This window comes from Alosa pseudoharengus, unplaced genomic scaffold (genome assembly GCF_046254945.1).
Source record: "Alosa pseudoharengus isolate Yale_2024_CS ecotype anadromous, Long Island Sound unplaced genomic scaffold, YU_APseudo_1.1 YU_APseudo_1.1_scf_20, whole genome shotgun sequence".
Taxonomy (NCBI): Eukaryota; Metazoa; Chordata; class Actinopteri; order Clupeiformes; family Clupeidae; genus Alosa; species Alosa pseudoharengus.
In genome coordinates this window covers 14037406-14061140 of record NW_027468664.1, presented here as the reverse complement: position 1 = coordinate 14061140, position 23735 = coordinate 14037406, and the positions used below count along the sequence as shown (strand labels likewise).

The 23735-nt window shown below is 41.3% G+C and overlaps 1 protein-coding gene and 3 long non-coding RNA genes across 4 annotated transcripts; 3 read left to right on the top strand and 1 right to left on the bottom strand.

The window, feature by feature from the left end:
* Positions 1–233: 233 nt before the first annotated feature.
* Positions 234–18666, bottom strand: LOC143136116 (uncharacterized). Its single transcript, XM_076296618.1, has 2 exons — positions 18646–18666; positions 234–5102 (listed from the first exon to the last, which is right to left on the bottom strand). The coding sequence occupies exon 2, from the start codon at positions 5076–5078 to the stop codon at positions 1344–1346; it is 3735 nt and encodes a 1244-aa protein (XP_076152733.1). The 5' UTR covers positions 5079–5102; positions 18646–18666; the 3' UTR covers positions 234–1343.
* LOC143136620 (uncharacterized) lies at positions 14040–15152 on the top strand. The gene is made up of 3 exons (XR_012989365.1): positions 14040–14090; positions 14904–14995; positions 15109–15152. It is a non-coding gene; the product is annotated as an uncharacterized LOC143136620 (long non-coding RNA).
* Positions 15155–15869, top strand: LOC143136619 (uncharacterized). The gene is made up of 3 exons (XR_012989364.1): positions 15155–15244; positions 15359–15424; positions 15832–15869. It is a non-coding gene; the product is annotated as an uncharacterized LOC143136619 (long non-coding RNA).
* LOC143136618 (uncharacterized) lies at positions 15864–16394 on the top strand. Its single transcript, XR_012989363.1, has 3 exons — positions 15864–15918; positions 16039–16109; positions 16236–16394. It is a non-coding gene; the product is annotated as an uncharacterized LOC143136618 (long non-coding RNA).
* Positions 18667–23735: the final 5069 nt, after the last annotated feature.

Here is a 23735-nt window from a genome sequence, read left to right as displayed (position 1 = left end):
CACTCGATAAGTTATACACTTACACTGAAGTGTGCAGCATGAGCCAAGAAACCATCCAACTTTCATTAACATTGTAACATGGATCATTTATCCTTTATGTTCTCCTGATGGTGCTGTTTTGCATGTCATCCAGGGCCCACTTCCCCGAAAGCATCTTAAGCCTAAGAGCGTCGTAAAGTCCCTCTTACGAACGTCTTAAGATTTGCCGACTGTTTCCCGAAACCATCGTAGCTTAAGAGCGTCGTGAAAACACTCGTAGATCTACGAGTGCTCCAGAGTACTCGTTACCGGCTAAGAGCGTCTTAACAGTACTTCTCACTGAGGTTACCAACAGGACATACAGAGGAATTGCAACTTAGAATACATAATCCAATTTACGTTCCCATTCTTTATTGTGTTTACCTGTGATCAGATTTTAGCGTGCAAAATAGCCTACATTTAATGGTCATAATAATGTGATGAAAAGCAGACAAAAATGCAATCAAGTTATGAAACGAGACGTTGCCAGAATAGTTTGACATTATCTTTGCTAAGTGAATATTTTATTAGGCCTATGAGGTAAAAAGCAGAGAAAGCAACATGTGGTTTAGTCTGTAGCCTACTGCATCAAAATCTAAGCCTACACATTTCCTCTCTTTCTTACTCGACTTCTTTCTTATCTTCAAACGTGTTCTTAAGTGACACCGCGAAAAATTATTGCATGGTGCAACAATCTAATCTTAAAATAATTACAATTATTTATATCTCTGTGTGGTATATAACCTAATTGTGATGCTTACATGCAGATGTCAAAGTGTTTCTATTTTCGTTTTGATGTGAATTAATGTGTAGATCCGAAGTTTAAATGGTAGGCCTATAGCTGTGACGTGCAGTCACCTGACATCACCGCTCTTAAGCTACGATGGTTTCGGGAAACAGTCGGCAAATTTTAAGACGTTCGTAAGAGGGACTTTACGACGCTCTTAGGCTTAAGATGCTTTCGGGGAAGTGGGCCCTGTCCGTATCTTAATTTTTTATGGCTTGACTTTTATTCAGAGCAACTTACAGATGCAAATTGATTGCAGTGGCACAACAGTTGCAGCTGAGAGTCGAATTTACAACTTTTCAGACTGCATGCAAAACTCTGTTCCTTAGCTACTACATTACCACTGCACCTGATGCGGTCATACTGTTACCGTTATTCTTATAATTATCTCTCCAGGTGTGAATGGCCCTTAAGGAATGACAAAAACTTGAAACAGATTCAAAGCATCTAAAATGTACAGGAATGAAAAGAAAGCATTCAAAAATAGCATCAGCAACTCATGTTTCATACCTTCTTGGACCCTTGCAGCACCTCCACCTCAACTGCCTAGACTGGCAGATATGTGTTTGGTATGTTTCCTGTGTTCTGACTGGTGTTCCTTGGCAGATGATTGCTGCTCCTCCTTGTCCTTTCCAGGTGCTCCTTGTGATTTCTGATGCTCTACTGGTCTTACATGCACATTCTTTTTTCTGTACACACCTTCTGGACCTGATAGTCTCTTGGATTTCCCAGGAGTGGGCACAAAACAGTCCTCCCAACTTTTTCTGACCTTGTCCTTTATAGAGTTCTTTTCCAAGGAATGCATAATGGAAAGTTGAATTGGTATATTACGGTCACAATCTGTATAATGCTGAGTTGTTCTATTTAAGTCCTCAAGATGGGCTCCAAACAGCATCAAAGTTATAGGTTTCCTTTTCTTGCATCCACGTGAAGACTTTTGTAATTCTGAAACATTTAAAGTCCCTGCCAAATTCAGAACAATATCTTCTGAAGTAGTAGGTAGGCCTACAGCTTCATCTGTATGAATGTTGCTGTCTGTTAGCTCTGTGTCTACACCAGTGTCTTGGGAATTACTAAATGTCTTAGTCCCTTTAATGGGTGAGTGGTTTGAGGGAACCATGATATCTGTCAACTTGACTGAATTCCCAAATTCACCAAGTGATCGCATTCTTTTTTTGAGGGGCAATGATTGGAGAATGCTGGTGGGGCTGCTGCTTTCAAGTCCATAATTTGCACCTAGCCTTCCAGGCTCCCAACCCTTTACTGTGTCCAGTGAACTTGATTCCTTCATTTCACTGAACTTTCTTTTCCTAATGGGTGCTGATGGAGAGATGGGATGGCTGGCTTTAATCCCACAGGGGGATGAATTAGCAACAGTTTCCAGTCCATGTGGCTTTGCTGGCTGGTGAGCTGTATGAGCAGAGTCCTTCCTGGAAACCTTTTGATGAATGGATGACCAACGGCTTAGTTTTGGATGATTGTATTCCTTTTGCAGGTGTTGCTGGGGCTTCTGAACTTCATTTCCCTTCCTTCTATCTATAAGAAGATTAGTTGGCTCTTTTCCAGTTGTCTTTGTTAAGTGGTCATCTTGTTTTCTTTTTTTACTGCTTGTCTTGGCTTGTTTTAACACATCTTTTATGGAGGTAAAGGACGGTATTTCTTCTTCTCCATCAAGTATGGCAATCAGTTCTTGATTTGATGTTTGACTCAGATCTCTGGTTATCTGACAAGTTGGGCCCAAGTTCACCTCAGAATCATCATCTTCACTGTCAAGACAAATGGGAGAAGACAGAGCAACAGTCTGTACACCGTCATCAGAGTCTTTGCAGAATTCCTCTGACAATGCCTTTACCTCATCCATTGACAGCACCGTTATCTTCATTGGCAGTGCGGGATCAGCTGGACTCTTAAGACAGGCTGAATGCTTATCAAGAATAATAGGTAAGGGGGGGTCTTTCTGCGGAGAACTCACAAGGTCCTGATACAAATTGTCTAAACCCACCTTCTTTATTTCATTCACAGATGGCAATTTTATGGACAGTATGGAATCATCTGGGCTATTGGGACAGTCCTTATTTGGTGTTTCTACCTCTTCAGAGAGATTTTCTGACAATCTGCAACCATCTTCAGGAAAAACCTCCTTTTGATCCAAGTCCTGTGAGTTCACAGAATTGTCTGGTACCAACTTCATCTCAGAATAATTAACATCAACGCAAGTTGAAGGTGCTGCAACACCACACGCACTATCAGAGTCTTTGTATGTTTGTTTTGGAAGAGGCTTTAACTCATTTGGTGGCAGCAGTATTATCTTAGTTGGCAGCATGGGGTCATCTGAAGTCTTAGAGCAGTCTTGATCAGACTGGTCATCAATGATAATAGTTGGTGACGGGTGATCTTCTGGTTTAGAACTGATACGGTCCTGGCCTAAATTTTTGCCCAAGTTCTGGAGGTTATTGAGCAAGCTTCTCTCAAGTGACTTTTCATGGCAATTTTCTGGAAATGACCCATCTGCCAATTCTTTGTCAATATCCAATGAGTTATCACTTATGTTTCTCCATGATGACGTATCTACTTTGGTAGCAGAATCAAAATCAAAACAATTTGTAAGAATGTGGCCCTTTTGCTGAAGCTGATTTAAATCCTCTACCTTTATGGAATCAAATATCTTCTTGTCTTTGTCTGTGTCAAACTCTGCAGCTTCCTTCAATATATTTGCAAATGTACCTCCTTGTTCTGCCTCAATGTAGCTGTGATAGCTGCCATCCCAATACAGATCAAGTATACTAGGTGCAAAATCTAGTTCATTCTTGTTCATGCTGCTTTCATCTTTTTTTGTTTCTTCTCCTTTTGGGTCCAGGCTTGCCACCAATTTTCGCAACATTTCCAGTCTGAAAGTCACTATAGGCACATCAAAGAGAACATCAGGTTGGTTTAATTCTTCATTGTTTTGGTTCTTGGGAGTATCTTTGTTCTCAGGGGACAGGTTGATCAGAGAGTCTAAGTTTGGGCAGACTGCAGACAATGTGCTTGAACAGATTGCTGACTCCGTACTTGGGTAGAGTACAAACTCTTCGTGTGTTGTGCCTTGACCACCTGTGAAATAATCTTTAGGACAACTGCCATCTTCTGATGATTTTACACTTGTTGACAACTTCCTCATAGCTGAACAGTCAGTGTCTAATGCCGTTACTGCCTCTTCTGTTACTTCTTCAACAGCAAGGGGCTGAATGTCTTTTATTAGCAATGGGAGGTCATCACCACATTTCAGTGGAACGTCTTCACATGTCTTCAATTTGCCACCATCTGCAAGCGGCTTTAATGCATGGCCTTTGGTACTCAACACACCATTCATTTGAATATATTGCTGTTGCTTGCTGTGGTGGGTCATTGTCATTATTGTCTTCATTTTATGAGAGATGATCCGCACAACCTGGTATAGGCATGATCGGCAGCATTTATTGACAACAGGCATTTGAACATGACCTTGTTTGCAAAACTGCTGCATATTCTGCCTTTTAAATAAGGCCTGCCAAATTGCATAGAGCTGGTATTTTAAGCAACAGATATTGGTAGCCGGAAATAGAAGTAGATATTGAAGTACACCTTGACAGCTAGGGTGTTCTAACTGTAATGTCTGGAGCTGGGCTGGGAGAGATGATCTGTTGACATTTAGATTTTTAACAGTAGCCTGAAGTTGGCCACTTAACATTTGTAATCCTCTGTTTAGTATGACTGTGCCATTCCCATTACTTTGTGAGTGGTTCTGTAAATGCCAGCCATGTGTTGATTCTGGTTGAAGTTGGGGTGTACTGTGTCTCAAGTAGGTTAGTGGGCTGTTCCTTGGATGCCAGTCCTGTGATGTTCTTGAAGAGGGTATGTGTGTCGGTTGTACCACAGCTCCCTGGTGTGACTGTACTATTTGGGAATTCTGAGAACCGCCCAGTGGCATGCTACATCCAGAGAAACTGTTGCAAGGACCCGAAGTTGAGGCTGAGGCTGAATGTTCATATGGACACACATGATTCTGATTGGGTAAAGATGTCCCATGACATCCATTTCCATGGTAACTAGTCTGTGGGGAGCATGTTTCATGCTGCAAAGAATGGTGATACTGACTGGATCCGAAATTGGCATGCTGGTTTAAATTGGAACTTGGGATTTGGCTTCCATTTAGCTGTGGGTTTTCAACAGACAGCCCATAGTAGTTGCGGTTCATAGAACAGTCGTAGTGGTTTTGATATTGTTGAGTTTCTTGGTAGGACTGAGGATGCATGATGAGTGCCGAGCACTGGCAGGTCTAAAAGGAAAGTGAAAAAGTCTTATGTTTTACACTCTTATATTTCCTTTTGCGCATCCCCATTATATTTTGCACAAAGAGTCAACACAAGAGTCAACCTCCTCCCAAAACAGTGCACTACACTAGACACACATCTATATCTGCACACATCTGTATATCCGACTCTTTCTTATTGCAAAGTCATTAATATCCCATTTCTGCTTCCCAGTTCCCCAATCTCGTCCATGGGTATCATCTCAGTCAGCTGCATGAGGGCAACTCAAGAACATCTCCCAGTTTTTCCAATTTGGAGGAAGGGTGTTCTCTTTTCCCGCTCTTTTCCACAAGCCCACCAGAGGTCCACAAGTGGAATGTCCTGTGTGAACTACCAACATCCAACCATAATAATATGCATGGACGGATTATGAACTTTCAGGCCCCTGGGCCTAGATGTATTAAGGGCCCCCCATTAATTGTTGCATATGTGGGAGGGGGGGGGGGGTTTGGGGGTCCTCCCCAGAATTTTTTTTATTTGTTTGATGTGATTTCCTGTATTCTGGTGCATTTTGGGGATGGCCAATAATTCAATTCAATCAGATTCATAGCCTACATCCTGATTTGTTGATATTGAGGCAGTGATTCCATGCAATGGCTTGGGCTTCAGGGCCCCCTGACCCCTTGGGCCCCTGGGCCTGGTAGGCCCGTGCAGTAATCCATCCCTGATAATATGACCTTGTTTCTATCCTTTCCAGCACTCAGCATGCTATTTTTGCTCACATGTTTTTTTTTCACACTGTCCTTCAAATGAGTCCACCTTTCCTTTGACCACGGTCACAGATTGGTCTTTGGGGGTGAAGTATTCAAATTTTTCTAACCTTTCTTCATGGTCCATATTAGTCGCTTGTTCCGTTATCTGCTGTGTATGGGATGCATGAGTTTGCCTGTTTAACCTGTATTTGCTTCAGGCTTTGCGTTCGCTGCTGCTCATCATGATCAGACACTTAAAGGGGCTGTTACCAAACTCTCCATGTTATTCCCCTTATTCCTCTATCTCCCAAGGTGCCAGAATCACTAGTGATTTTCTTCCGTGTATACTCCACCCATTGCAGCTATACATTGTCATTTGTCCAGTCCACTTTTATTTTCCTTTCTTTCTGCCTTTGTCCTTGCCTCTGCCATTTCACCTTAAACATTTGACGTTTGCAGTCTGGTCAAAGGAGTGTCCGCAAGATAACAATAAACATCATGCCACTGAATATTCAACAATTTAGTCAGATCATTTTTCCATGAGCCAGCAAGTAGTTTTTAAGGGCATGCACTCAATCCTGCTGTCATCAACTTCAGACTGCCCTTCTTTCACTGTTTTATCTAGCTTATCAGAATAGTTGTATGACATCTTCAATCAGCAAATAATTTCAATGCATTCATGTGGTTGTTTTCACCGAGTGCAGATGGTATGTTGTTAACAAGGGGAAATGACATCATGATGTAATAGAGAATTGTGGTTTATGTCAACGCTATTTCTGCTTCACTAATCTATAGGGGTTGTAGTTTTTGTCCAAGATGAATGATCACACTTGTCCTGTTGATTACTTTTCCACTGATACAGATACACCGTATTAACAAATGGTATTTACATGTCTAAAGACCAGTGTGCTAGTCAGCAGTTACATGCCACAAACACACGAGTGAATTTCCAGCAGGATCAACCATCTGGAAGACAAAGAAAACTAACATGCACCTCACCTGCAGAATCAGTGATTTGAGGAAGTTTTATTTACAGTATGTAGCGCCTTTCTCAAACTCAAGGTTGCTTTAAACACACTGGTTCAAATATAGAGAAAAAATGCATCTACACACAATTGGATTGACCTAACTAATTAGAGCAATGAAATAGTCTACCATGAGACGTGTAGAAAGAACAGCCAAAACATCATTCTCAACAAATGCCTTAATCACTGTTTTCCGTTCTGTTACATTATTATATAAAGCCCGCCAGTACGATTTGATTGGTCGGCTGATTTTCATACGTACATAGAAGCACTTCAATGAAGCAATGCCAGACCAAATTTCCCGACCTCAAATTTTGTAAAAATAAAAAAAAAACTTAACCTGACAGGGTTCGAAAAATTGGGACAGGGCATGTCAGGTTGAGTGGGACAGTGCCAAAGTTAAAGGCAAGTAAGTACATTTTCAAGCTGTTAGTTAAACTTTTTGTCTTGTTTTGTTTTGTGCCTACTCTAGTGCCCTCGGGTTACAGTTGAGATCACTAGTCCAGTATGTGTTTGCCTAAGACTCTCTCTGGCAGAATCAAGTTCCTTATCCTTGCTTGTGTCTGGTGTGATCTGATCCTAAAATGAGCTGGTCAGCTCCTAAAGGATCCTGAAGCCCTGTAGTGTACAGAGAACAGTCTTTTATTACATTTTATGTCAGTTCTGGTGTACAGGACTCTCTTTCCTATATACACATCTGAGATTGCTACTCCTGTGTGTAATCAGTGACTTAAGCAGTAATGTGGAGTGTGTAAGCAGTAATTCTATAGACCCTGCTTTAACATAGGCTAACACATAAAAACGTTTCCCTGGAAATTAAATTGAGCCTAGAACTGATGCATATGCATGACTGTCAGCCAGGGTGTGCAAAAATGAAGCGATTATGCATGTGAAGCGATGTGAAACTACAGTCTTATTCAAATAATTCTTGATTGTGTTGTTTTTATCTTTTTTTTCCTTGCCTCACACTGTTAACTACATTGAACTAAAAATATTTAATGTTTTAGCAGAAAATAGTCCTAATGAATTATTCTTAATATTACAACTAGATGAAATTCTTGCTGATGTCACATATAGCTAATATATAGCTGTTTGTAAGTGTATATAACTGAATGGCCAAATACATTCTTCTCCATCAAGTTTTAGGAAAGATTTAAGAATTCTTTTGTTAGAGTTATAGGATCAGAAGACCTCCATCTTTCACTATAAGGCATGTATTTTGTGCATTTGGCAAACGCCCCAGACAGCAGTGGAGTGGTAATCGGGATTCCTTATTTGTATAAAGTTGTTTGCTGGTTTGTTGTTTCTGGTAGCCTGGATCGCAGCCCCTCCCTAACGTTAGCGATTGGGTGAAATCCAATCGTTTCAAACTTCTACAGAGTCCACGCATCCAGCTTGCAAATGTTCATCAATAGCCGAGATCCCAGACCCTTGTAGAAGTGAAGCGTACCAAGGGGATGGCAAATGGCCAGGCTACCCTGATGCATGAACTAGCTAATTATTGAAATCAAAACTTGCGTTTGAGAACCGATTTCTTGTTCAAATTCCACGCCTTCTCTCCAGAGACGTTGGTACACATGCACACTCACTCTGCCAAAATGCATCGTGCAGGAATTGAACCCCGGTCTCCCGCATGTTATCCCTTGTCTGAGACCACTACACTATCCTCTTCCACTACTACTGTTGTATGTGTTCACTGACACAAGAGTATGAAAATAAAACACAACTTTTCAATCTAAAACTTCTGAACAGATATTAGTGCCGAAACCTTTCAGAATTCTTCACTTTCTGCTGACGAAAAAACGAATGTCCGCCATGTTTTTTGCGCACGTGAGCAACGTCTTTTTGTTGTTATGTCACAGGTGTGAATAGCTCAGCTGTGTTCGTACCAGGGGTGTAAATAGACACTCAGTTTATTTTATCTAATGACATAGCAAACATGATGAATTGAATCCACATATCCTTGCACTTGCGAAAACTATTTTCCACTAGCCTAAAACCGTGAGACTGAAAGCTAATTGCATTCACATTCTTAAAGTGGCAGGCACTCAATTAGATTTAGCCTATACACCACAAATGTGATGATATTAAAGACAAGTGTAGCCCAATAATTTAAATATCAATATGATGTATTCAAATTACTAAATATGTTTAGCTATTACAATTATGCAGATCATAAAATACTATAAATAATTAACAATAAAGTTTAAATGAATTCCAAAATATGAAATAGAAACCTATCACAACCATCACTTTCTATGTATGTGTGGGTGTGTGTGTGTGTGTGGAGGGTCAATCAAATTATATGATTGCCACTGAAGTGAATCATCTCACAAATCACACAAACCAAATCAAATTTTGAAAAAAAAAACGCAAAAGTATCGAAATCGAGATTCTTCACTTACTATTGGTATTGAAACAATAATGTTGGTATCATGACAACAGGAGTTGGGGATGTGTGCCCACCAAAGCTGAGACCAAACCTATGCCCTTGATATCTGCAGATAACCAGTTCCCATGAGAAGGGGCGCACGATCTGAAGTCTGAGTTGTGGTGCTGTGCCTTTTATGCAATACACATGTCTCAGGGCCTCCTAGTTTCCATACGTAACATGTCCAATCAGAAGTCAAGGTCCTTCCCCTCAACAGGTGACTGACATGCTGACGAGCCAATCAGAGCCCTGATCAAAAAGTCAATTAATCATATTGGTGGGTTTTCTTTTACAGTTGTTATTAACTCATTGTGCGTTGAGTGCCAAAAAAACGTAATATTACGTTTTTAGTTTTTTTTTTTAATTACGAAACTAGACACCTTATATGTGATTTTGGGAACTCTGTGATGAATGGAAATGAAATATATGACGATCGAAAACTCATGAAAACGCAAGATCTGGACATTTTATCTGGACGTTTGATCTTAACTCGGCTTTTGATGGTTGCCGCTTTGTTTCGAATCAGTCACTGATTAGCCTATCAGTGACATGCACGCCAGGTCAAAATCAGGTCATTTATTTTCGTGGGTTTATCACTAGGTGGCAGGTCTCATTAGATCTCTTCCCAGAAACTTTGCAGGCAACACTTCTCAGGTCATAAAAGACACAATATCTCCATTTCTAGAAAAAAAACAGGTATTTTGATGAAAACTAGCCACTGTTTAGCTTGGGATTTCTCAGGAACAGAGGCGTGTAGAAATACACGGTTTGTACCCACTGAGAGCTTAAAGTCTCACCTTTCAAACGAGCCATTGTATGTGTTCATAGCTATAACACAGAATATGCTGTGGCTGTACAAAAATCATCAACAATGGTCTAGATTGCTGGCACTCTAGGACAAAGCTTCCGAAAACAGCTTGGCATTCAGTGAGTTAAAAAAAATATGTGTTTGACTTCATCTGGTTCTCAATTTCAGGTTTTGTTGAGTAATCACCCCTAAGCTTGGGTTCTCGATACCTTTCCAAACGTTAGTCCTATCAAATTCACCATTAGTCATGTCAGTTTTGTTATGGTGATGCTTTCTTAAGTGCTTCTTGGTAGTATCAGGTACTGGTGAGCATGTGAATAGAGAGATGTTGTAACGGGCAAGTCCCTACATATAGGTGAGTGCATGAACTTAAGGGGAACAAGACAATGAGTTCTGTCAAGGAAAAATCCCCTTTTCCTAAGAAACAAGAACCACGACAACATCAGAATAGCAAGTCATCAGTCATTAGTTTCATAACTTGTTATTTTCCTGTTAGTGCTCATCAGTTTCTCTTTATCTGTTATCAGTTTCACCACACCTGGGGTGTCTTCCTGTTTTTTTTTCCTCTTCACAAGGACATCCTGCATTTTCTTACAGCTTGCTCAAACTGTGTATAAAATGTAAGCAATGATAACTTTATTAAACATTTCTATAAGTTCTTACTGCAGAGTGGTACATTGGCCTTTTCAATGGAAATTTACCACAAAAACTTTTCATGGGACAACCAAAACATAACCTTCAGGAAACGTTCCCGCAACCAAAAACAGTCTGGGAACCATAAATTGTTAGCTGGATAATCCCACTGCTGTCAGCATCACTGCTAACAGTGTGCCCTTTAGGCCTACTTTTACGGTAAATGTCTGAAAATATTAAGCTGCTGTTTTCTTTTCATGACGAGCATTACGCTTGAATGATTTATACGAGTTGCGTTTTAAGAATGGTTTATCATGTCATGACAAAGTTTACGAATCAGCGTTCTTATGTATGTTTATGCTGAGAATCAGGGAATGCCCCCCCCCCCCCCGGTAAAAATGAAAATTCAATATTATACGCCTACTGTTTTAATCGCCCCTATCTTCAGATGAGATGTTCTGAACTGCACCATTTTTCATGTGGATTGACCTGACATCCTCTGGGGCACTGGCGCCTTAATGCAGGGGCTTACCTGGGCTTCAGCCCAGGGGCCTCGGCCAATGAGGGGCCTCCTAATAATAATAATGATAATCAATAATAATAAACGGCCTGTCCGTATTCAGCGTCATTAGCTTACTCTGGAGCTAGCCTAAATAATTGAGCACATCGTAGGCTACTGCTCTACAATTACATCCATGCAGAGGCCCCCTTTGTCTTCTCCAATTCTAAAGTGTAACAAAATGTAACAAAACGTAATAAATCCCAAAGGGTGTAGAGCTAGAGGAGAGGCTGAAACTGACTGACAAACTTATCATACAAACTCTGGAGATAACGTGGGTAGGATTGAAGCAACGATAAACGAATGACGTGGATTCATGTAACTGTCCATGAAAACAGAAGGCATAGCAGGTAAATATCGTAGCAAATAGCCTGGAAATGAAACGGCTTTAAAAACATGTATTTCACTTGTCTCATTGGAGTGAACCAGGGGCGATTCTAGACCTAGAGCTTTGCTGGGGCACAGGCCCCCAACTCCCAATACATAAAAAAAAAAAATGAAATAAATAGCTAGCCTGATTTGGACCATCACATATCTCTCCTAGGCTCCCCCGACATCCTCCTCCATACTCTGAATAGTTTTACGTCTAGCCCCCATCATGTTCTCATCCGTTTCTTGCCTGTCTCTCTCCTCCTCCTCCCCCTGCCTGGTACTGGACTGCCCAGCCTGTGCTCTTTCTCCCCTCTTCTCCCTCTCTTTGACCTTCTTCTCCTCCTCCTTCTCCTCCTCCAGCACTCTCTCCCTCAATTGTTGTAGCAGCCACTATCCAGCAACATCCAAACACATAGGCATAAGTAGGCCTATACTCACTGCATTAATTTAATAGGCTTTCCTACTAACACAAGGGAAGCTTATTTTTAGTCAAAATTGAGATATACTTCCCTCCCAGGCAAGGGTCCTATAGACATCCTGGCAATACTGCAGTTCTTTGTAGCTTAAATAGCCTACTAAAGCCTTCATACTGACTTTTGGTGATAATTTGCAAATGTAGCCTATAATAATCTACACAGATGGCTATCTGATTCTGTGTATTATTATAGGCTACATTTGCAAATGTAGCAAACTTATTTGAGTTTGCCATTAAATCATTGATCAAATCACAGCACTGGCTATTACCAGCATAAATGTTAATGTTACTGTTAATGTGGGCAAAAGTATCATACCTCCTTCATCCTCCTCACTGTTCCTCTCCCTCTGCCTCTGTTCAGGAAGAATTTTCTGATGTCCATCTCTATATAGTTTATCAAAGGCTATGTTTAGTTTTACAGTAGGACAGCTTCACAAACAGTATGGGCTACTTTTACAGGACTCTTTCTACAGTATAGTATAAATCGTTGTTAATTGTCCGCATGTGTGCATGCAGCCTACGCATGGTGTGTGTGTGTGTGTGTGTGAGTGAGAGAGCACAAGCTGGTAAACTGTTGCTAAGGCTATGACGCTAAGCATTGAAAAACAGATGCTAGTTATGTGGGCAACACTCTCTAACAGCGATCAACTTGTCATTTTTTCTGTCAAACAAGTTGTTAATTTGTTGTAACATTAGGGGACGACTTACTCTGTGCTCAAAGTGATGTAATGAGCTCCAGCCGATTCCACAGTGTATGTGTGTGTGCAGTACAACGAAACACTCGGAAGAATCATGTGAACGATTTTCATTGGTTGTTGCGTTCAATCTTACCCAGCTACAGAGATGCTATTTCCTGATTGGCTATTATGGCCCCTTTCTTTATTCCTTGTTTTTTTTTTTTATTGGCTGGTAAGTGACAGGCTCGAGCCATGAGTAAAGCAGGCACGGAGATGCGCTCATGAATGCCGTTTCCAGCTAGAGCCGCGCTAGAATTTTACTGGGGCACTGGATACTTTTACTAAGGCACGTGCCCCAGTGAATAAGGTCTAGTGACGCCCCTGGAGTGAACGCAGAACATGGGCTGTGGCGCAAATAAATGAATTAGTGATCTGCATCTCCGTTCACCAACAGCTAAGTTTGTGCTAACCCATTCGCACATATAATAGTCTATGTTATGTTTTTTCCATTGTTAACGTAGTGATAATGCATAATGTTCACGTCACATGAGCCAGCTTGTTCTGTAGGCTAAAACTATGTCTGTCCCTCCCAAACTGCGTTAAACTGGTGCGTTAAGTAGACAGAATTTCAAAAAAACTCCTGGGGAACCCCCGACACGACAAACACATGCACTTTTGAAAAGCTTTTAAACGTCCATATGTGTAGGCCCTACCCATCTTTTAACTTAGCCTACAGCCAGTGTTGTAAAAGTTCAACGCTTGCTTTCGTGCAGTAGGCTAGCCTTTTTGATAAGCGATGTCATGGGTAGGCTGACGTGATTTGAGGGCTTTCTATTCCTGTTTATGTAGATTGATAGATAGATAGATAGATAGATATATAGATATACTTTATTGATCCCTAGGGGAAATTCAAGAACCAGGCCCCGCTGCCTTACCCGTGTGCAGTTTCTTTATTTTAAAGGTTTTACATAGGCTGAATAATGATAGGCTACACCCCACACAGCAGTAGACTCCTAGGCGGATCCGCCTTCAAGTCGCCAAACCCGCGTGACTGTCGCATTCGTTTTGGTGCCGCACAGAGGATCAGCTCCGCCTCCAGGCGGCTCCGTAAATTCTACTGTCAAACAGCGGGTCCTGAGTGGACCCATGTCGGATCCGCGGGCGCGGACGCGCCTGTACTGTAACGATTGAACATGACTGTACACCAAGAGCCGAGAAGAGTCATAGGACCTACTAGTGGATATTTTCTTTGCTGGGACACGGTTGCGCTGAACCCTCTCGAGTAAGTGATATTTATTAACATATTGCGACATTCACAATAGCTAAACATTGGCCTTTGTGGTTTTATACTTAAAACTTACTTATCATGTTTATTGATTATAATGACGTTGTTTGATATTAGGACTAACGTTAACGTTAGTGCAGAAGTTTGTAATTTTGAGCAACAGGCTAAGTTAACGTTAACGTTATTGTTAGCTGTGATGCTCATATGAGTCTGTAGCCTATTTGATTTAAAATGGGTTAGCAATTTCGGCAAAATATGTTATGGTAGTGTGATTTAAAAAACACACATTGTTATTTAACGTTAGTCTGGTCTTGTCTGTTTTAATGTGTTGCTGTTGTCCATAGTCCATAGTGCTACTATGCTAGCGGCATACAGCTGCTAGGCGCAATTGCATAAGTTATTGCTAATGTCTATTATACATATATATGTTTGAGATCACGTTTGCGATGCAATCCTTGATTAAGCTGATACATTGGCACTGGTATTTCAGTCAATGAAGTCAGTGAAGCACTCGTCTGCTATGAAAGCTACCTAGCTACAACTTTAGCATGTTGACTCACTGATAATGGTTTAGCCCTAGCTTCTAGCTAGCTGTGCATTAACGTTTGCATTTTGCCAAGTTTGGTCTCATATGTAACTTAACTTTAGTGTCCTTCTGCCATCTTCGTAATGAAAGCCTCGGCATTTTAATCACTGTTTAAGTCGGTTCAGACAACTAATGGGTATTGGCGTCTGTTTGTGATTTATTATGCTAACGTAACTTAACTGTATGGAACTTGGTCCCCATCTTCTATTTTGTTGGTTCTGCAGCGTCAACTTTTATCGGCTGGATTCTACCATCTAACGTTACGATTGCCTCTGTTGGGTTCGCTTGATGAAGATACTTTCTGGGTTGTTAAAATGTAATGTGAACACATTCCCGTAGCATTCCAAAATAGACCAGAGATGCTTGTACTATATGTATATTTGGAAATTTTGGGATTGCAATAACCATAATGATATGGTTATTTAACAGCCATCGTTTCGGGGACTCTGATGAGAGTGAAGAAGAGCCAGTAACGTTAAATGGTGACTTTGCATCTCTGAGGTACCTTCCAACTCGCCTGGTATATCAGTTGAAGCCTCAAACCTAAGCCAATTGCACTGGCAAAGTAAGTAATAATCTCTTAACATTGAAATAACTAAATCATAATATTAATATTAGAGATATGGTTAACATTCTTAGTGCTAAAGACATTCCCCTCTCCTTGTATCTATTCCTCCAGCTCCACCATCTTGCCGAGTGCCAGGCAGCAGAGTCACTACCCCTCAACCTGGAGAAAACTGTTAAGGTAAAGACTGATCTCTGAAATAAAATTGAATACAGTGGCCCCATCTATATTAACACAGCAGTAGTCACTCTATTTCAAATCAACAGATTGCATCTGCATTACCATCTCAGATTTTCTGCATACTTCATACATTACATAAATCTCAGCCAAATATTTTGTCAGTTAAAACATCTGCATTCATGCAATATTGCCTGAAAAGTTCATTCATTATTATCAGATTGTATTGAAACACATTGATTTCAATGTCAATCCATTCATGGAGTTGATATAGATAGTGCATACCAAAATGTTGAAACATACAAATTCATGTCCAGTATGACCAGAGATTTGTTTTTGTTTGCCATTGTTTGGCCCTGTAGCTCTCAGCCTACCATGGTTAACAGATCACAACCATTTCTCTCCCTTAGCACCTCACCATTAGGCAGGACCGCAACACTCTTCACCTCAACTCCCTGCACCTGCACCCGCATTTAACATACGGAGAGTTACTCAAGGTAGGGACTGATCTCTGAAATATTAGTGAATAGAAAGGCCCCATGTGTATTATCAATGATGACTACCATTTAATACATTTTTTCCCCCTCTCGCACACCGCCCACCTCACTATGGGCCAGGAATGGCAGTCCCTCCTCAACTCCCTCCACCCCCACACCAGCCCTCAACGTGCAGCGAACAGAGGAGCTTTGTAAGTCATGTTTCTTTTTAAATTTAATCTCCTTAATACCTATCTCATATATTGTATTGTGTAAGCATACTTGGCTTTGGATGCTACATACCATAAACATAAACATATCTGTCTGTTTGATTACAGGTGCTGTGAGGAAAAACATGGTGACACGGTCAGCCACGGACGCTGAGGTCACCAAGCACGCAATTAGGTGTTTCAACTGGCGGTGGATCGGGCAACGAGGAGACGTGTTCCGCCTCCATCCACACAAATGGAGTAATAGGAGAAATAAGCATTAAACAATCTTTTTATTTAACTTCTTGTCATTCACCAGTTATTCATTTTCTGATATTTTAGATGTGCATAGCACAGCATTTCATTGAGGTTGTAGCCTATTAGATAAAATATTTCATGTCTGCACTGACCTAGGCTGATAAAGCACTAAATTAGGTTTTGACCTCAAAATTCATGTAGAGTAGCCTAGGCAACGTAGGCTACTTAACAAAAACAGAATAGCTTATAACCTGTAACTTTCCATAAATGTCCATTTTATATTTCCATTGAGTAGTGATCACGTTTGTACAGTAAATTGATGTCTTGACTTAAACCTTTTCTGTTAGGTTTATTGACAGTATTGTTAAGTAAAAAATACGAGGCGATGCTAATCGTAGGCCTATCTTGCTGTAGTAGCCTAGGCTAGGCCTAGTGATAGTTTTACTTTTATCCTATAGTTTATCCTATTTAATCCTACAGCAAGAACAGAAGGAATTTTGAAAATGAGATAAACGGGTCCGAAACGGACCCGGGCCAGATGAGTCTTTATGAGTCCGTTGCGGGTCCGCGGCGGATGTATGTATCAATTTGCGGGTCCCAAACGGACCCGCCGCGGAGGTAAGGTTTTAATCGCGGATGCGGGGCGGATGCAGCGCGGAGCCACGGCGGGTCCGCGATCCGCCTTCGTAGCGGATCCGTTCCTGAGAGCATCTGGACTCCGATACGGGTCCGTTTCGCGGGTCCGTTCCGGAGGCCGTCATACATCCGCGGCGGATCCGCCGCGGAGTCCTTTTGCTGTGTGGGACTGCATGTTATTAACCAAAAGCGCACGCTATGTGTCGGGTCAGATCGCGGGCCGGGTATCATATAATCATAATTAATAGTTGCGGTTGGGGGGGGGGGGGGGGCTTAAAAAACATATAGCCCAGGGGCCTCAGGTGGTATTTAGGCGCCCCTGCTCTGGGGGTATGCCAAGTTTCATGGAATTTCATACAGTTTAACCTGTTTACAAGCAAGTAAAATGTCACGTTTTCAGCATATTCCTGTTTAAATAGTAGGCCTAATCGACATTATTCCGAATAAATCAGCGACGCAGCCTACAAATAGGCTCCCAAAGTGACGTAAATCTCCGCTGGTGGAATTCCCTCTTTTGGCTGCATAATACGTCTTCAGCGTCTTCCACCTGTATTTTACTTGTTCAGGCGTATGTCAATAGCCAGCCTCATTAAGTTTTTTTTACAAATCTATATAAATCTATCTACACTACTAGACTATTGGACAAATTGACTCACACGCAGACACACACACACAAACACGCACACATGGGCACATGCATACACACGCACGCACACAAGCGTGCGCGCACACACACAGACATAAGCATACACAAAAGTTTGCTGAGGGGTGGAGTAGGAGCGGAACTGGTACAGGACTGAGCGGCGGTCATATTTTGTAGCCTACCACTATGCGGTAGTAAATCTAGTTGTTGTAGATATTGAATGATTTCATAAACAGTCTAAATCGGTGGAAAAAAATTACGCACACTGCGTATAATTACAGCTGCCGGCGCCATTATTAGGCTACCTTTGTTAGTCTGGGTTTTTGGTACTTTCCAACATTAATAATGAAACTTATAAGCCTAGAAACGTCATAAAAGGAAAAATCACCACAACTGCCTGTTGGGTCTAACCGATGATTTACAAGAAACAGCATTAACTCTTACCAAATCGTTTCAAAAGTGCAGCGATCATGTAAACGAATATTTTAAACGCAGTTGTTTTGCTTAATTCCAAAGAAACAGCCTAGACGTAGCCTACATGCCGGATTAGCGATTGTATTTCCGTGCCTGTGTGTGTGTGCACATTGGAAATGGGCTTCAATGGCATCTTTCAACATTGATGTCCTTGAATGAAGGAGAAAGGCTCAAGGAATGCCTATGTCTGTGCTGAATCATTTCAACAATAGCAAATGCATCTGTTAGTCATATTACATTTTAGGACTTTTACTTTCGATACTTAAGTACATTTGAAGGCAATTACTTTTGTACTTCCACTCAATATCTGTCAATCAAATATAGCCTAGTCAAAAACGATCGGGAAGGAGAAGAAGAAGCGAATAATAAATGGTAAAGTAAAATGTTATTAAAGACACTATTATTTTTCATTCGTTTGAAAAAACCTGCAGAGCAAATCCCAAATTTGTCAAACTTTAGTATTTCCGTACGAGAACCCTAATGAGTTCATTAATTACATTTAATTATAAATGAAACTAGGCTACTTACTACGCGGCGCGACTCCTCCAGCGTTTGACTTCTCTCCCACATGACATACAGCTCCTTAAGTGCGGTCACTGCGAAGTTCACGGCTATACTCTGCACAGCCCAGCCCGGATATACTGTATGCCCACCCGCGATATTTTTTTCCCCAGGATGGTAGGGGAAGACTGTCTGTGATTGGCCAATACCGCCCTACTCTGTCTGTGATTGGCTGGGTTATGCATGAGAATACGCCCTACTCTGTCTGTGATTGGCTGGGGTTATGCATGATTGACAGTTGCTGCCTCTCTGGCTAAATCTGACGAGAACGTTAAAAAAAACAGGGGGAAACCCCCCAAACCCCTCTAGTGCTAATACAAACAACCTATTTCACAGTCTTTGGTTGACAAATTGTTCAACGTCCACGACCATTTGTTTATGTGTTTTGTTGTCTGTCTTGTATGTCTTGGTGTCACAGGTACGGCATCTTTTGTCTTGTTGTTATGTGTCTTGTTTGTGGAGCGCTTTGGATTGCACTATGTGCATGTTAAATGCGCTTTATAAATAAATCTGACTTGACTTGACGACCAGAATGATGATTTGATTACTACCCATCTCCATAGAAACGGACAAGGTAGTAGCCGGCCAATCACAGGGCAGGTAGGGCGGGACTCTTCCCCTACCATCCTGGGGAAAAAAATATTTTTATATACCGGTATTTTTATATACCGCCCACCGTCTTTCCGTAATTTACACGAGATTTTTGTTGGATTTTATAAAACAAGGGAAAAAAACGAAATACTCTCCGATAATCAGACTGCAATTACATTATTAATTAATAATACTTGTTATTTAATAATCCATTTGGTTGCATCTGAGCAGAGTGCAGCAATCTTTTCTCTTAAAAGGGCCATTTACCAATACATCCGTGTACACCCCCCACCCCTGGACACACGCGCACCCATGACCATCACATCCGTGTACACCCACCCCATGATCACCTCATGACACACACACACCCTGCACACCCACACCCCATGGACGCACACACACACACACACCATGCACACACACACCCCTGGACACACACACACACACACACACACACACAAGCCCCCGCCCCTGGCCAAAAAACACGAAGTGCCTAAAAAAACATACAAAATGATCATAAAAAGTACAAAAATGACACTAAATCCTACAAAACTGTCAAATTCACTATCTCCACGCAGACACACACACCCACACACACACACACACACACACACACACACATACACACACACACACACACAAAAAACCCCTCCCCCAGACACATGACTCATACAAAAGCACCCCGCAGCATTCAAACAACCTGTCAAACTCCATTGATGACAAGTTCAAAACCCGGATGTCCCGCCCTAACCGGAAATCAAATACCTTGCCGGAAGTCCCGCCTTAATCAACCGGAAGTCCCGCCCACCTGTCACTTTTTAATTTGATTACAATAAGAGGTTAGGCCTATATTATATTCTCTTTCATAACTTCCATTTTTAGAGAAAGCCAGGGAGCCACTAGAGGAGCTAAAGGGCCTTGGGCAGCAGTTTGCCTACGCCTGGTGTAGCCTCATTCACATCAGAATTCATCCTGAAACTTTTATCAGTGGTTATAAGCACCAGTGACCAGGGTAGCGACAAACTTAGGAGTCGTGATTGATGACCAACTAACCAGTCTTATATTGTTAAACATTGCAATTTCAGATATGGTGAAAACAACCCTGAGGAAGGTGAAAATAAAAGTGGTGAGGAGGGGTTTTGTTGTCAAATTACAAACACAAATGATCTTGAATCATGTACACACATGTACTGTAAAATCTGATATGTTAACTATACAACTATACTTTTAAAAAAATGGAAACCGATTGCCTGGAAAAGACCAGTAAAGGAACTTATCTAGATGAAGTTATACTAAGTAAGTCAAGTCAAGTAAGTATTACTCAGTTCAGTTCACTTCACTCATGAAAACATAAAAAAAACATCTGAATCTGACAATGTGAATCTGTCAATTTGCTCCTGGAGTGTAAGGAAATTGTAACAAAAAAATGAACCTACGCAAGAATGCTTACAGAGCAATGATGAATGAATGAAATGCCCACCATTCCATGAAGAAAGTGTAATGTTATGGAAATGAGCCTTATTAGGCTTATAATTGCTTAAAGGATTGAACGAGAGAGTTTATTTATACAGTTTATTATCACAAGTAGGAATGTCTAAAATGTTGAAGGTCGCCAAATAATACTGTCCGGAACAGCAAGGCCTCACTATCACACGGAAACACAGAGCATCAGACACCTCAATCTCAAAACTGAAGAGTACACATGAAACCTTACCAAATTCACACTAGAGGCTAGCTTTAGGCAAGTGCCAGACCATTCAAAACAACCAGCCCCTTCAAAACAAGATATAATTCTATGTTTAGTAGAATTCCGTGTTCATTTTGGGGCTATAATGAGGGTTCGGTGCTATGTATGTATAAAGAATGTGTGAGGCAGAAGACAATGACACAAGGAATCAGTGACACAAGGAATGTAACGACACAGTCTTTTATTGACAACTGACATCCAATCTCAATATTAACTGTTGAATATAAAATGTTTGCTTTAGTTAAAGTAGTGAGGCTGATATGTTTACAGTATATACTCAAATACAATCTGGCTTTATGAAAAATCGGAAAAATCGTCATATAGACTGACCTCCTAGATTATGCAGATGCAGGCCTTTATGTGCCTATAAACCCTATACACATATAGGGTCTTTTACACAATCTAACATACATTTCTCATGCAACCCCTTAAAGGAACACGCCACCCAAAATCAGTAGTGATATATGTTCTTACCGTAACTTTCACGAGTTGAGTCGTACCTCTCCCGCGTCGGTAGGTGCACTCAAACGCTCTGTCGCGCGGCGCGAATGTGTTAGCATGTTGCTATGCTAGCGGGCTCTGCCGTGGCCGTAGAGAGAGGCACATAGCAGTATTCAAACACCTCCACGTTTTACCTACTTAAATACAGTTGCACAAGTAGTTGATGAAAAATGTTAGGGCACACAACATGAAACGTGACGATTTTCCAAGCGAATAAACATGAGAACTACGATGTGTGGCGCAATAGCACTTGGGAGTACTTCGACCTAGCGTGGTAATATTATTAACACCTAATTGTAGATCCTATCCACCACAGAGTTTAGAATCCATGCTGGATCGACCCTCAGCCTCTCCCTCCCCTCTGAGCGAGAGAGGCACACACACTAGAGGTGGTGGCTGGTTGTTTTAATGTAGGCTATATGGGTGATGCAGCGCTGCTGACGTGAGGCTAGAAAGCCCTTGCCTGTTCTAGAAAGACTGATCTAATGCAGCAAATATATTAAAAGGCAAAAGTCGTACATTGGCTAGGCCTATCCCCAGAATATCAGCAGCAAACTCAGTCTCTGTCGCGCAAAACAGTCTCCAAATAAAACGCACATCGGCCTGTTGCCTATTCTGCCAGCTTGTGACAATATATCGTCCAAAATGCTTGATTGCATTGCATTCTCCACATTTTTAGCTACATTTTCATGTACCACATCAGCATTTTTGTTCAGTAAATCTTTTGTAAATTGCTTTACAATTACCGTCGGGCCCTTGTCAGCAGACTTCGGCTTGCCTCTTGCCATATTCACACCTTGTCTTCCGATGTCATTTCTGAGTCATCGACAGATGTTCACCTCCCTAAATAGAACCAACTTCAACCTGTGTTATATCCTAGATGAGACTGCCTGGGTTATTTTGTTTAGATATTAGCCTATATATAAAACACATAATTGTAGCCTACCATTCAGGGAATAGGCATTTAAAAGAGAGACAGAGAGTGATATGACTAAGAAATGACATCGGGCGATGGCAGTGCGAGATGTTCAGAACGTAAGAGCTAAAACTTCTACAAACTCACTAACATCCACAGCGGAAAAAGAAGGTAAGAAAAATAGTCGGAAAACTTAGATGTGTAAGGCAAGCAAGCAAGTTTGGCGGTTGTTACTAAAAATGTGAACATGCACGTTGCATTGTTGTGCGGTGGACTTTCAGAATGAATGGAGTCGGAGTTTCTTTAATATCGAGGCGTCATATTTGTCCGATGGCCTGCTATAAAATTAATTGCGATGTCTGTCTGAAAAAGACGCGCTCGTGCAGTCAAAATGAATGGGAGTCTTCAGAACAGGCTTGTCAGTCAACCTGACATAACAGTGTGTAAAGTAGCCTATAATGTGAATGACTTGTTATTTTATCAAGGATTTCTTTCTTTTTGCAAAAAATAAAGTACAATAGGCATTAATTAGTAGGCCAGGAGCATGCTGAAATTATGTGGCAAATTGCGTTTTTTATTACAATGATAAAATTGTAAAAGGACGTGACCGAAGCTGAGGCAAGCCAGGCAATAGGCCTATAGGCCCGACGGTAATTGTAAAGCAATTTACAAAAGATTCACTGAACAAAAATGCTGATGTGGTACATGAAAATGTAGCTAAAAATGTGGAGAATGCAATGCAATCAAGCATTTTGGACGATTTGCGTTTTATTTGGAGACTGTTTTGCGCGACAGAGACTGAGTTTGCTGCTGATATTCTGGGGATAGGCCTAGCCAATGTACGACTTTTGCCTTTTAATATATTTGCTGCATTAGATCAGTCTTTCTAGAACAGGCAAGGGCTTTCTAGCCTCACGTCAGCAGCGCTGCATCACCCATATAGCCTACATTAAAACAACCAGCCACCACCTCTAGTGTGTGTGCCTCTCTCGCTCAGAGGGGAGGGAGAGGCTGAGGGTCGATCCAGCATGGATTCTAAACTCTGTGGTGGATAGGATCTACAATTAGGTGTTAATAATATTACCACGCTAGGTCGAAGTACTCCCAAGTGCTATTGCGCCACACATCGTAGTTCTCATGTTTATTCGCTTGGAAAATCGTCACGTTTCATGTTGTGTGCCCTAACATTTTTCATCAACTACTTGTGCAACTGTATTTAAGTAGGTAAAACGTGGAGGTGTTTGAATACTGCTATGTGCCTCTCTCTACGGCCACGGCAGAGCCCGCTAGCATAGCAACATG